At 44.8% G+C, this 15,443-nt stretch overlaps 1 protein-coding gene across 2 annotated transcripts in view; it reads right to left on the reverse strand.

Annotated features, from left to right (window-relative positions):
- The window catches only part of nlgn2a (neuroligin 2a), a 159,895-nt gene that overhangs the window by 5,755 nt on the left and 138,697 nt on the right, over positions 1-15,443 (reverse strand). For both annotated transcript variants that reach the window (XM_070992949.1, XM_070992948.1), the window contains 2 exons: positions 5,126-5,311; positions 918-1,183 (listed from right to left, as the gene is read on the reverse strand). In XM_070992949.1, coding sequence (XP_070849050.1) covers positions 918-1,183; positions 5,126-5,311 — 452 coding nt within the window. The remainder of the gene's footprint in view (positions 1-917; positions 1,184-5,125; positions 5,312-15,443) is intronic.

Here is a 15,443-nt window from a genome sequence, read left to right on the forward strand (position 1 = left end):
GCTGCTGAGGGCAATTTTTATTATTATTTTTTCATTTTTTGTACATTTCAATTCTGCCAACAAATGTATATCTGCAGGGTATCGTTGCCTTTATACCACAAGCTCAGCTAGAGATATGATATGCTATCATCAAATGATATGAATGATCTTGCAGTGTTTTTAAAGTCGACAGTGTCAATTAATGCACAACAAGAGCTCAATTAAAGACTTTGGGATGTGGCTAATTTGTCCCATCAAATCAGCAAGGAAGCTTTTGATGCTCAACTCTGATTATTTCTTACAGATTCTGAATTGTTTTGGGGATTTAATAGTCTCGCAGCCTAACAAAAAAGTAGCTACAAACGTCACACTTTCATTCGTCAGCATCTCTAATATACAGAATGTCATTGGACAAATTACAGTTGTTACTTTTTTAGAAACTTTCATTCAATTTGTCTCCTTTTCCCCTTAAGATCTGCGTTATTTCATGAAGTGACTTTCAAATTAGACTTCAGGTATGAGTCATAACAGACCCAATATGTGAAAACAATATTAAGAAAGTGAAAGTATTTTACAGTCAGGAAAAACTGAGTCATGTCCATATATAACATGACATGACTGGCTGTACTGTGTTATAGTCAAAAGTTGTGGTCCCCAAACCTGAAGGTTGTGAACCATGGGTCTAAAATATACCACCAAGGCAATGTGCACCACCAATGCTGCAGCTGTTTTCCACTGTGTCACAGCATTATAAGGTGTAAGTTCACACCAGCTGGTGAACGTCACCGCCAGACTCCAATTCTGCGGAAAGGTCACACTCACACCGACTGCAACAAGTTCACTCTGTCTGGTGTGTCATCACAGCTCAAGTCAGTCTACTTGCATACATGCAATCCATGACAGCAGCGCCACCTTCAATACCGGTGCAAGACTCTCACCTGCTGCATGAGGATCTCAGGATCGTCAGGCACCACGTCTCCGTCCACCACAGGGCCAAAGGCAATGTGGTAGCGAGCCGGCTGGATGTCCTGGTCCACCAGCTCCCTGAAGTTCTTGCGCCTCAGGCAGTCAACCAGGTCGGCTGTCTCTGTGTAGGTGCAGCCCACCTTCCGGGCCAGGATCTTGGTGTACTTGAGGGGCTGGTAGTTCACAGACCAGCTGGAGATGGCAGTTCCACTCTGGGCTATGGCCCTGTGGAACAGACCTGAAAGAACAGATGGAAAAGATGCGGTATTTATATAACTGTACAAAGGGATAAATCTGGCTTTTAACATGCTACAAACGTGGTAAAATGTTGGTGATTTCACGAAATGTCACGTGTATTTCCCACGGTTTTTAGTTTTCGCAGGCAGGATGGAGCTCTGTGAAGCCGTCTGACTGAAGTTCACTTTTGGGATAGGACAGTACGCAGAGAGACTACTTGAAATGTAAATCTTGAATCACTCTCTCTTTTTCCTTTTATTAAAAAAAAAAAAAAAAAAAAACGACCTTTTTCATCTAACCATACTCACTGGAGCAAAGCTGGCAGACACAGGCTGGGACTACAGACCCAAAGCATCTCAGATAGCACATGCTATGGTGCCGTAGCTCGAAATAAAGAAAGAAATAGAGAGAGAAAAGGCAGGAGTGAGAATAAGCTCATCTGAGACGTCCAAAGAGCCATTTTCCTCTGTCTTGTGCTGGCTTTTTCTCCTCTCAGACTCTCCCTCTTTTCCTCTTTGTCTCTCTCTCTCTCTCTGTCTCCTTAGCTCTGCCTGTCCTGTGCTGTTTGAACCACTCAAGTGGCTCGTTAAGGGGCCGCCTGCCTCACTTGTTTCCTCTTGCGCTCCTTTTTTCTTTCTCTTCCCTCTCCTGGGCTGAAGATTGGTCAGTTAATTATTAAGCAGAGCCGCAGAGCCCCCTTTCCCTGGGAAATCAATTATAGTAAGAAGCAGTTTGGAAACAGCTATACACATACCTGTGCTGAGAGAGACAGACACAGAGAGGTGGGAAGGTGGATATTGTTTAATTCGTCTTCAAAATCAGTTTTTTGTCACTCCTCCAGTGCCTCTTGCCTTCATCCCTCTATTTAGCTAATTCCCTTTTCTGATATGCCATATCAGGACATTTTACATCCTCTTCGTTTTCCTCCCTCAACAATGTTATCACCGAACTTCCTTTTACCTTAAACACTGTTAAATGGATATTGTGGATACTGTCTTCCCCTCTGCATCACCCGCACTTCATCATATCAGTATCGCTTGCAACCCCTCCCTCCATCCTGCCTGCCACTTCCACCCAGCCATCCATCCTCTACGTCTCTGCTGTCGCGCTTGATTTGTGACGCTGTGTTGCTGACATGATTGGTGTCCCTTAAGGGTGGGGATGACAGACTCCTTACCTGGCATCCCTGGCGGGGGGAAGAAATGGGAGTATGACAGACAGGTGGCGTCCAGAGGGCTGATGTTACATCGTTAGACGCTGATGAAGACGTGGACGGTGATGACGATGGGGTGATGACAAAGGGGAGGCATGAGAATGGACAGGTGGCAGTGTGAGGGGGGTTTGGTTGTCAGCAACAGGAGACATGGGGTTAATACAGGCTTTTCCCAACGTTAGAGTCCCTCTGCTGCTTAAGTGGGGCTCCCCTGAAAAATTAATGGTTAAACTACAATGACTGTCGATAGTACTGGTTGAAATCTACAAATAAACAAACAAGCATCGGCGGCTGTTCGACAGTGAATGCAGAGAACCAGCGAACAAAAAGTCTGAGAAATAAAATGACTCAAACTGAAAGTGCTGACCTGGGAGGTAATTAGCTTAGCTTAGCACACCATACAGAATGGAAGCTTGTAATTCAAAAAGTTAACCAAAATAACTAGTGCTCACAAATGAACACATATCTTGTTTGTTGGAGACTGGTGCTCCCTGGTGATGCCGTTCACTCTCCCTCCACCCTGGCACCATGGAAAACTACCATTTGTCAGTGTAATGAGTTACTTTGAGACAGACATCAGGTATGCGGTCAAACAAAGTATAAACATACTATTCAATTTCATTTTATAGTGATATTGTGTGTTTAAGGTGTTGCTCGACACTATTTGACAAGTTGGGTCTATCTATGATCGAATTACTTAGCAGTGTGAAATGTGACAACTAGCATTGATGCCTTTTGCCTGTAATGTTGGAATCAGTGAACTTAAAAGAACAGCGCCATCGCACCACAGCAGTTTTACTGCTGTCTCATTGGCTACTTAGTGAATGTTATGCTTTAGCTAGCTCTCTCTGTTTGAGGAAACAGTTAGAGCATCTAAATCCTCCTAAAACCAAGTGTTAATTAGTCCACTTTAGAGAGGTGGTAAGCACATTTTTGAACTTTGGAGAATACCAGGTATGCCATTTAGCTCTGCTTCCTGTCTTTATGATAAGCTCGGCTAACCATCCTGACTCTTAAGGCAAGGACAAGTCAGCAGTATCAGTCCTCTTTTTCCAAAATATGAAAGTATGCATATAGATAATACTTTGTAATACTGAAGGAGTGACTATTCTTCATTCCAGAGATGCTTGGAATTTTAATAGAGCTGATTAGCAGTGCAGAATGGGAGGTCACTTGTAATATTTGCAGTACACATACTTAATTTGTTTTTCAAACAGTCAACATGCTTTGTCTTTGTTATACAAGTCATAAGCATAACCACTATTATCACGACATGAATATGTAACAACTAGGGTCTTGGATGGTGTCTTAGCACTGAGCGGGTCACCTGCCAATAATGGAAAGTAGGTTGGGTATGCCTGTGTTGATATGGAGGGTTAACAGACATCAATAGTAATTACAGAAGCCTTGTTAAATGGACACAGTGACACAGCAGCAGTGCACAGATGCTCATTCAAATCTTGACGACACACATTTGTTCATATGGCACATCTTTGCAGACAGAATTAGTCAAAGTTAGAGGTGCCTCAGACGTCTGCTTGGTGCTTAAGACACACTGATACACACACACACACACACACACACACACACACACACACACACACACACACACACACACACACACACACAGAGCGGTGATTGAAACAGGTGTGTAGTTGTGTGAACACGCTCTCTCTAATCTTTCTTTCTTTTTGCCCACCGTTTCTTCCCTGTTTCTGTCCTGTGCAGTTTGTGTGCGCGAGACGGAAAATGAACAGAGGAGAGAAATATTGAGGGAGAGTCCTCGAGCAGCGTAGAGAACAGAGAAGTTACGATTGGAGGGGGACAGCTTCAAGAACAGCATGATCAAAGGCAGCGAGTGCGTGACCATTTGGCTGCGGGTCGTCAGCCACACTGATCTCAATTCACATCAAAGTCGATTGGTCTATAGGCCTCTCTCTTTTGGTGGTGCAATGTTAACACTTAGCCCTCGGGGTGTGTTATTGGTAATGGGGTGCATGAGGTCAGAGGGATGTAGGTTTTCGACGGAGGGAGAGCCTCTCTGCTGCAAACCAGTGGACTGTTAACAGAGCCAGGAGCGCTGGCCAAGTCAAGTAATGTGGGGTAATGTAGGAGCTCCACTGTCATTTATCCTCCAAAGACATGAACAACATAGCCTGGATCAAACCTGGACTCGCTCATTAGCCACATGACTGCTTAAATTCTTCAGTTCACAGGACAAGAAGTGTTTTCCTTTGAGGATAGAGGTGTCAAGCGAACATCAAGGACTTAATGATTTCTGGCCTGGATGCTGCTAGCTGAGTTTCCGTCTGACCACATGGGGGTATAGCAGGACCTTGCTACTGTGATTACATTTTAAATTAGCCAAAGGGCAAACAAAGGAAAAAATATCTAATATGCTGATCATAACAAAAGTAATTTCAGTAACAAATACAGGCTGATACATTTTTTTAGTTGCAAGTTTCGAAGGTTAAATATAAATATGCATTGAGGCTACTCAGGGTTTAGTGAGTAATGATCTAAGATGAAGACAAAAACATTATTGATCAGGTGGAATTCATCAACGGAGCCCATAAGTCAAGAAATGTGTGGCTCATGAGTGATTCATAGGGCTGTATCCAGACAATTAGTAATGGCAAAAAATTCATACTGTTGCAGGATATCAGATGGCCAGTTGCTGGCACAGAGGCATAAAGAGCGAAACAAGACAAAGCAACAATCGTCAGTTACCTTCTGAGTGGTGCGAGAGGATGAGGAGGTTGACGCAAGACGCCCCAGCTCCGGAGCCGAAGATGGTGATCCTCTCTGGGTCTCCGCCGAAGTGGCCAATGTTCTCGTTGAGCCAACGCAGGGCCTGAATCTGGTCCAGCAGGCCATAGTTTCCTTTAGCGGACTGATCGCCGGTACTGAGGAAGCCTGGGTATTCGTACAAACAAAGATGGGTGTAGGAGGAAGGTGAGGGGGATGTTTAAGAGAGAATGGGGTAGGGATGAGGACAGGTGGGAAAAGAGAGAAAGCAAATGAGGATATAGAGAAAGAAGGGATGCAGAGAGGATAAAGAGAGGAGAGAGGAGATGACGTTAGTATCAGTACCTTTAGTATTTAGTACCTGTCAGGCAAATATTCCCCACTTTGGTCTGTAAATCAGCTTCTGACTGAGAGAGAATTGCGTGACTGCAGAGAGCAAGCGTGTGTGTGTGTGTGTGTGTTTGAGTGTGTGTGCAACACCATCATTCATCAACAAAGAGTGACAGACAGTACACAGAGGAAGCAAAGGGAGCGAGAGACGAGATTGCTTTTCCAGCTCCTCTTTTCATGACTCTGTCTAATGGCGATGAGCAGGGACTTCTCCAAAGAGCCACTTACAGTACTCCAAGAAATACAGGTTACAAGTCACGACACATCATGCCTACAATGTTTTTCTTTTCTTTTTTTGGGACTAACAACCGTCCTTCATCAATATTGGCACGGACATGAAATTTTTGGAAGAAATTGTCTCTCTAACAGCAGGAAACTTTACCTACAGCAGACATCTTGGCTTGTCACAGTGAGGAAAGTGTCACTAATAACATTAAGGATGGCTCTGTTCTATTCAAGCTTCCCAGTAAACCAAGGCAGTGTGACAGTGAGCCAGCATGCACAATACCCTGAAACGGAAACTCAGCCATTGTTCATTTTGTTATTTACACTTGTGCTTTTCCTCCTGTGACATGCCAAAAAAATGTAGAGTAATCTGTATGATGCAGATGCTTAATTTGCATATGTCGTGTGGACTTGACTCTGAGCGTCTGCACATGCAGCACTGTTTGTACATTAATTATTTTCCTGTTTTTCACTGTAATGATAGCTGTTTTATGTGTTTAAGAGAGACAGGAAATGCTGTTTGCAAATCTAACTTCTATTGTGGAATAATGAAGTACTGGATAGTCCTCAAAGCTCCTCTGTAAGACAATTGTTCATTCATCAGAGCATTGTAATAACAGCTCACCCTTTCTGTTGTGAGCTGACATTTGCCTCCCATGATTACTGTTGAGTATCTTCGATTGTTCCACCAAAGACCTAAATCTTTTCTATTTAAGTGCCCATTAACTGGCAGCCTCTCAGATCCTAATGGGACTCCTAATTAAAGCTTTATTAAAGGCAGGTGCACGGGAAAGGTCATCCATTAAGCCTATACAGTAGAGGTTAAACACTAGCATACAGCCAGATGCTGAGATCTGTTGTGAGTCTGCGTGCTCAAGAAAGGATACATAAATTAAAAGCTGAATGGACGTAAACAATACTTAAGAAATAGCCAACTTTTTCATATAAATGTGCAAGTAAACTCCTTTGACAAGCGTTAGTCTGGCTCACACCGCACAAATAAAAATAAGTACAATAACAATTATGGAATGAATATGTAGAGGATGTAACTGTGGCTGAACATTATTGGCATCACAGCGAGAACATGTGAATTGATTGAACATGGCGCCGTTTTAATTAGCGATGAAGCTAGCTGTTAACATTACGCAATTAATGACATTTCTCATATGATGCTAGTCAGCAACAACATACAGCGGGAAAAATAGGAGGTACAGCTCCACACTGAAATGTGGTTATGAAACTAGAAAACTTCTTTACATTAGTCCCACTGCAGTTGTTTGCCAACTGCTGCAAAGAGCTTTTTCTGCACGGGGAGCGGCGGGATACAGCAGATACATATATTGTCTGAGCACTCTTTTGCACATTAGACTGAATTTACATCTGACCAGAAAAGACCACTGTCTGCCTGCAATATGCTGCACTTTGAGGACTTATTACTCAAGTTCATAACATTACTCATTCATTTCTCTCTTCATCCTGCAAGTGCAACCGAAATCGATATCGATCAATATTTATCACCTCAAGTGATTCATAAAAACAAACGGGATTGAAACATTGTCAGTGGGCACATCGCTGGCTTTCGTGCTGCTCGACAGACACCACAAACGCACAAATAAGCTGCATGTTTACGTGCATTAATTAAGCCAAGCACAAACAAAGGTAAATAAGCTGCCTAATGCCCTACTGTAATCATCATGGTATATTAAACATAACCAATTATGCTCATGAGGTCATTAACTGAGTAGCAATACTTCCACGTCAGCGCAGTTTCTTGTGCAAAATATGGGAGCAGTGCCCATATAAAGTTCAGATATTCACATGTGTGATGTAAAACTATCTATTACAATTCTTACAAAAATGTGCATTGTGCTGGTCTGACATCAAAACACTAAATCGACTGAGCACAGAGCCAGCAGACGGCCGAACGTTATCTTGTTACAGCTAAAGCTGTTGTCTTTTCTGCACCTTCACGCTGCGTCCATCTGACTGTGAGTCAGTGTACAACAGCGGGCCACTTCACCCGTCCTCCCCTTCCTCTATAATCTGATAAAAGGCCTGAAAAAACAGAGGAGCCGGTTAAAACGCTGCAATGCAAGATGAAAGTGTGGCTCTGCATGAATAGCCTTTAAAATGGCTGTGGTAAGGAATGGTGGTTGGAGAGAGAGAGAGAGAGAGAGAGAGAGAGAGAGAGAGAGAGAGAGAGAGAGAGAGAGAGAGAGAGAGCAAAGGAAAAGGAGGGAAGGATAGTGGGTGTTCTGTGAGTCCCGGATAGAGGCACAGTGTTTCATCCTGCCTCCAAGACACCAGGGGTTGGCACACACACACACACACGCACACACGCACACACACATCCATACAGATATATACACACTCACAGGGACACTGATCAAAGGCTGACACTACAGAGAAGAGTGCCTCCTTTTCTCTCCATCTCCCTCTCTCTTCTGCACTCACTCACAGACCCACACAGCACATATAGATGTGAGCAGACACAGACAGGGAGGAATAATGCAAATACGTACAGTGCGTACTCTCATTCTCTTCCATCCCAATCGCACATGTAAACAGGGCACACATGCGCACGCACAAACCCTGTGCATAATCATTCAAACATGCTAGCGCCCACACACACACGGCGCACAACCATTTTTATGTGTATTCTGAGCAAACACGCAAACTCTTTTGTGCATCACTCTTGCAGTCACAATGAAGCAGCAATGAGCCTTTTATGTGCCATCAGGGAGCCGCGAGATAATGCTAACAGAAGCCAACACAGGCTGTCTGTGTGTATGCAGCCATACGTATCATAATGATCTGTGTGTGTACGCAGAGGTGCAGGCATCTGTGACTTTGAACGGAGCCATACATGTGATTAGGATTTGTGTGTGGATGACAAACAGTGCTTCTACCACACTATATCCCATGTGAATTCATTGTTAGAGGTTGACATACGTGCCAGTGCGTGTGTGTGCGTGTGCGCGCGCTCCTGGCAGTCATTATTGTCTATCAGAGGAGTGTGCACGTCCTCCAGGGAAATGAACAGATGTGGGCGGCTCGAAGCATCTGAATAATGTATAGGACACACACACATTTTCAACACGACGCACACATACACACCTCAGATTGTGCCCAGTTCTTTCCAAGGTGACGAGAGCCACCTGCCCGTTCGATAGGCTGCACGTTTCCAAACAGTGTCTAAGCGTATTTTTCCAATCGCAGCAGCGTACCTCGCTGTGTATGCCGGTGCCGCCAAACTAGACCCTGCTATCATCCTGCCGCCGCGCTGAACGCTTTGCCATTTCCAGAGGGTCACGCCAAATGACGCAAGCGAGGGGAAGAAGGATACGAAAATGGGAGGAAAGGGGAAATGAGAAACACCCCCCCCCCCCTTTTTTTTAAAGCAAGCTTAAAAAGAGCCTTTTTTCCACAAACACCAGTCTGGCTTAGACACAGCGATTGGCCTTGGGTGATTTGCTCTGCACTTCTCCCTCTTTCTTATTGTGCTCTTTCTCTCTCTAAAGTTGTTATTACTATTGCCTGGCTGTGACAACCAAATTATCCGTGAAATTATTCTGATTTTGTGCCTTCATACTGGGCAGGACCCCTCTCAGTGTGTATGTGTGTGTGTGTGGGGTGGATATGTCGAATGTAAAGCCTTCCCTGAGCTGAAAAACAATGGGATTTTGAGATGCGAACAATCAGCCGTATGAAGGGGAGACCTGTTTGGTGTCAGTAGCAGTCAGCACCTCCTCCTAATCTCCTTCTCTCTTGCCATTTCCCATTTTCTGTTTTTTAAAAAATGACTGTCCTGCTCTTTTTCTCTCTCCCTAACTTCCACATCTTCTTGTCATCTATTTCTTTCTGTGACTTTGACCTTGTGCTTCACAGAGAAAAGAGCAGCGTGTTATTGATTGATTTTTGTAGTGTCCATTCAACGGTTTTTACATTCTGTAATTAAATCTTTATACAGGCCCAGTCATTGTTAGTGGCGGAGTCTGCCATTCCCACAATAGGTTCAAAAGGGATTCCCAGGAAACACTGTATGCATGTAATCTAGCGTTACAGCTCATTGGTATTAGCCTCACTGTTCACTCTCCTAATGCTGTATTAGAGCTGTATTAAGTTAATGCTCATGCTAACCTAACACTTCCTACTACCGCTGTTTCAAATTAAAAGCGTTCAACTGGCAAAACATGGGGTGGCTTTTATTGTGAAGCAGTCACTTAAAAACTCAATCTTTGTCAGCATGATTTGCTGTGTTTATTTGATGTTGCCACCAGTCACCACAAGTGTAGCCAAAATCAACCAGGACAGCAGGAGAAAATGCTTATGGGTCAATTTTTGAACGGTCAAATATTCTTCAAGCTTTTGGACTATTTCCTCGATCTCTCTGTCACTGGTTTTCCTTTTCATTCACTCTTCATTTCTTTATCTCCCTGGTCCCCTGTGGTTCAATCCTTCCATCTTTCAGGGATTGGCTTGGAGCTGAGGCTGCTAGCTTCTGAATGTGTGTGTGTGTGTGTGTGTGTGTGTGTGTGTGTGTGTGTGTGTGTGTGTGTGTGTGTGTACGTGTGTGATTGAAGGCTAGTGGGTGGACTCTCTTTCAAGCCTTGTCACTCTGTCGCTCTCCCTTTAATGAAGTCGCAGGGCCAATTTTGTGTATATGTGCATGTGTGTGCTCACGTCAATATGTTTTGATCTTGTCTCAAGCTGTGTGTTGCCATACTGTATGCTCTGTTTGTGTGGCACATCAACACAGAGATATGGCAATAGCGAGAGAGAAAATGTGTGTGCGTGGATGGAGGCTGGTGTAAGCGAAACCAGGCCAGCTCCCAGCAGAGTACGACCGCGTGTACACAAGTGTTTGTCGGAGTTTCAATCTGCACATGCATGTGTATGTGTGCTTAGCACGGAGGAGTGTGAGTGCTCTCGTTTTTGTCACGGGACAGTCCAAGTTTGTCAGAGGGATGCAGTGGAACACACACGCTCGTTCTGAGAGGGAGGGTGACAGAAAGGTAGAAGGATGAGAGGGGCTGACAGAGACAGAATGAGTCACAAAGGGACAACCAGTCAGAGGAAGTGAGATGATACATGGTCAGGTGTGTGTGTGTGTGTGTGTGTGTGTGTGTGTGTGTGTGTGTGTGTGTCCACAGGGACAAGAAGAAGGACCTGTATCTATTTCACTCTCCTTCTTTAACTAGAGTCTTTATGGAGTGGCTGTGTGTGTCTATCGATCAGGTTTTGTTGCCCTGTGAACACTTTTACAGCCCCAAGGAACAATAGCTCACCATCTTGATCACACTCCCATCATAAGCCTTTTCGTGTGTGTGTGTGTGTGTGTGTGTGTGTGTGTGTGTGTGTGTGGGTGCTCAGAATTGCAAAGCCTTCACCTCCCCTGTCTCCTTTTTAGTATTTCCCTCATCTCTTCCCTATTCCTCATCCTCCTTCCTTCCCTCCACTCTGGTTTATCCATCATTTGGCTCCCTTAGGTGTTGCTGTCCCGGGGGCTTCTATCCAGTCAGAGGGTAATGGCGGGTGAAATAGGGGTACTGGGGGTGAGATCGGACACAATGTATGGCCTAGTGTGGGTGTGTGGATAGCACACGGTAATTGTTTTAAGTCACTGCTGTGATTGAAACCAACTGAAAAGATTTAAACCCCCTCCCGTGAAGCTTTTATAAGATGAGTTATTAAAACAGTATGTATGCTGTGTCTTACCCATAAGACTCAATACCATCAGTTCAGTCCACAAGCTAGAGGTCGTTAGCAAGGTAGTGACACGGCAAAGTGAATGTTGGTGCAAGTGAAAACACAAGTGAAAATAAATCATTTTCAATGTGGATTTTGCCTCATTGTGCTTGTATTTGTTATTGAAAAAGGTTCTGAACTAAGGAAAAATCATTATATGAAAGAGCAGAAGTCAAAATACAAAAACATGTTCAGAAGCTAAAGATTCTCCATTCATTTGCTACTTTAAACTCCCTGAAAACCTGTTTTCACCTTCTTATTACGAGCTGTGTGGTCCTGCTGTTTGGTCCCAAATTGTTCTTTCAACATTAGCTTCATGCCAGATTAACAGCAGTTAATCTTCATCTGTGGCTGCGTGAGGATCCCTGGTGTCCCCTTCGCTGTACGCCAACCTCCCTCGAACATTCTCACAAGGTGTAAAGTCATCCTCACCCATGGACGTAACATGCAGCGTCATAACCAAGTCATTAAGAGCCTCGCCTGTACCCTGAAAAACAAACAAGCTGAAACCCAACTTCCTACCACCAGCAGCATCCAACCCCTGAGGGACAACTACCTTGTCCATGAGGGGGCTAAATTAACCAAGAGCAGCTTCACACCACCAAAGCAAGGCCACCTACACTTGACACCTACGCTTCACAGTTGAAAGCAGCCAATGACTCAGATTTCCTCCGGAGACCGCTACCACCACCCGATGGCCCGATTTGATGATCTAGTCCACTTGTCTCAAAGAAGTCTTCATCATCAATCTCACTGTGCCCTGGGAGGACTCAGTGGGTGAGGCTTACGAGCAAAAACACCTACGCTGTGGCCAGCTAGCTGCTGTGGCACATCATGAGGGCTGGAACTCTGCAGTCTGCCCTGTGAAGGTGGGGTGCAGAGAATTCATGGCAGCATCTACCACCATATTGCTCAGAGACCTGGGATTCTGAGGCCAGAGCCTGCGCTTAGCCATCAAAGCTGCGCCGGAGGCAGCAGAGAGAAGCAGCCAGTGGCTTTGGATGAAGAGGCAAGACCCCTGCTGGGCCAGGATGACAAGGGGGGATTTATGGGATGCCAGATTTCACTGTTGAGCCTTCCAGAGGCTTCATGATAAGGAAGGAGGGCACACACTTGAAGACTCCTCATCATCAGCAGGAAGACGATTTTTTGCTGTTTTACTTACATTACCAGCACCGCCAGTCAAATCAGATCACATCCACACAGTCCAATGACAGTAGACCGAGGTTTTAAGGGTTGGACATTGACTAAATAGCACATAAGAATGCTTGTCTTCCAAAGCTTCACTTTGTTGTATATTTCAGTCTTGAATGTCTAATGTTGCAGAGGATTTGAAACCAGGTTTTCAGGAGTCTTAAAGATTCACTTCACTGATTTAGTATTGCACACTGGGGGACTTGGGGGACGAAATTGGAAGCAGCAGAGGCTGAGGCAGCCTGACAAGCTCCAAAAACACTGGATGCGTCAAGTCAATAAAAAACAGTGACAAAAGGGTCGTCTACTAAATAGATGTAGCATCCAAACCCAAGCTGAGATAGCTCGAGTTGGTGTTGTGTCCAAAACAAACAAAAAAATCCAAAAAGTGCCCAAATCAGCTCGACAAAACCAGTATCCTGGTCCAACCCTACAATAAACTATACAATGCTCCTGAGCAACGGCGGGGGGGCGACAAGTGCTAATGAATCCCCAAACTGCTGTCAATGCCTGCTCCAGCAGCAGTAGCAGCTGCGTGGTGGTCAGGATTTACTGAGCGAAACAAACAAATAGCAAAAATAAATAGATAAATACTCATTGTGCATCTGTAGGGGTGTATGAAAGAGGGTGCATGTGCCTCGGAGTGTGCTCGTCAGCATACAGGTCTTCTATTTGTATGTTTATCTGCAGATGTTGGCCCGTGCGAACGTATGCCTGCGCCATCGTCTCCGCCTTCCACAGCCGCGAGTGGAATGAATGGCTGTTGTTTCTGTGCATCTCTGAAGCTAAAAGTAGACCTCTGCTATTCCACTACGCGCTGGCAAAATGCTGCAATACTTCAAACAGAGCCCATGCTGGGTTGGCCTAGATACTGTAACTCCTCCTCACTTGTTTGCATGGCACTGAATATATCCGGCGTGGTGCAGTTTAGCTGAGCATGGGTTTTGTTCAGCTGGCACTGCTTTATTGGCATCATTTTATTTGCCCATTTCTCGCTGTTCATTACATTCCTAACAATTCTCAGTTTGCAACTTTAAAAATGTGATAATGAAGTGTGGCTCTACCATTCTCTATTATGGTTCCCTTACAAATCAGTATCTTTTAAAAGTTTTCTCCTTCTGTGCTGCAGAGGCAGGACTGGCTAAACTGGGCTTTGATTGAACAGAACGTCTCGGCCTTGCAGGTTTCAAATCAGAACATGCTCAATGAAAGAGGCTGCTCCATTAGAAAAGCCTTTGGATTCATTATTCAGCTGCTAACCTCGCTGTCAACTCACAGGGTCGGCCTCACGCTGGAAGAGCATCTGCGGCGAGATGCTCGTCTCTCTGCTGCATGATTGATACCAAACCTCAACTCTGCTAACACACCACCTCAGTATATGCATCTTTCTCTTTCTCTCTCGCACACACACTGTTTTCCCCTTCCATGGCAGTGTAATTAAAATATGCAAATGATATGATAAAATGCATTTCACTCTGACGCTGACAGTGTCAGTTATGTCAAATGCCTTCAGTGTTGGAAGGCTGTTGTCAGATAAGGCACATCAAAAGTGTGGATGATATGGGCCCGTGTGGCTTTGTGTGTGTGACAAAGACAATTCTCAGCTTTATCTTCAGCGCGTAAAGAAGCCAATCTGACTCGCGCCTTGGAAGTGTGTGGAGGGCAACTTCTCAAATCCCTCTCATCCTGCACGCAAGCCGCTCCCCCAGCGCACTCAGCAAAGCTTTCGATTATTTTGACCTTCCACCTGCATGTATATCGGATAAGCAATTTAAATAAACAGTGTTCTGGAGAAATTGTGCACAAATTGCACTAAAAACTGAACACATGCTTGGACTGTGGAAGAACCCATCACAGTGACAGGATGACACATGGTGATGACACCAAAAGGCTGCTGGCCTCTCGTCTGCTATTTTCGAATGCAGTAGAAGGCTAACAAATAACCCTGCTGAAGGCTTTTACAGAGGTGGTGTTCTCCCTCTTCTTGCCATCACATACAAATGGAAAACACTGGTCCCGGCAATGCCAGATAACACCATTGGTCAACCTTGTTTACTGTCCTGAATGCATGCAGAGAAATGCCCTGAATGAACTGCTCTGACGGAGAGGAAGGAGGCCACGCTCATCTACAATATGATCAACTCACAGGACTCGCCTGTCTTCTGAGGGAAACCCAGTGAAACCTGAAGGATGCTGTTTCCAACAGCAGGGCAATAAGAACAAGTAATAAATGTCATTTCATGCACTATGTAGATAAGCATGACCCTAGTGTCTATGTCTTACCTGCATGAGAAAGCCATACATGTGACATGATAATAACCCATTTATCACCAGAGCTGGACGGGTACTATGAGCAACTGCGGCCAGAGACTGACACAAACTAAACTCATCAGCAGAGACTTCAAGGATAAACTAATAAAAGCGTCTTCATGTCCTCTCTGCCAGCAGACTACAATGGAAAGAAGTGAACAATCTGCGGGGTGAACAGGCACAAAGAGAAAGCACCTGTCAGGCAGCAGTGCGTCGTGTACCGTGATAGGCAGCGTGTATCTCTTCCTGCAATTTTCCACCTCTCTCTCTCTCTCTCTCTCTCTCTGTTATCTGTCCCTCGCCGCCTCTCTTCTCTCCCATTCAGGCAGCTGTGCCCGGACAAGGCCGTGTATTAATGGAACTTTTTGTGTGCGTCCCAGTGCCGTATACAGTGGTATCTCCGGGATTGTCCCTGAGCCGCTGACATCACAAC

This window comes from Chaetodon trifascialis, chromosome 23, assembly GCF_039877785.1.
Source record: "Chaetodon trifascialis isolate fChaTrf1 chromosome 23, fChaTrf1.hap1, whole genome shotgun sequence".
NCBI classification, from domain to species: Eukaryota; Metazoa; Chordata; class Actinopteri; order Chaetodontiformes; family Chaetodontidae; genus Chaetodon; species Chaetodon trifascialis.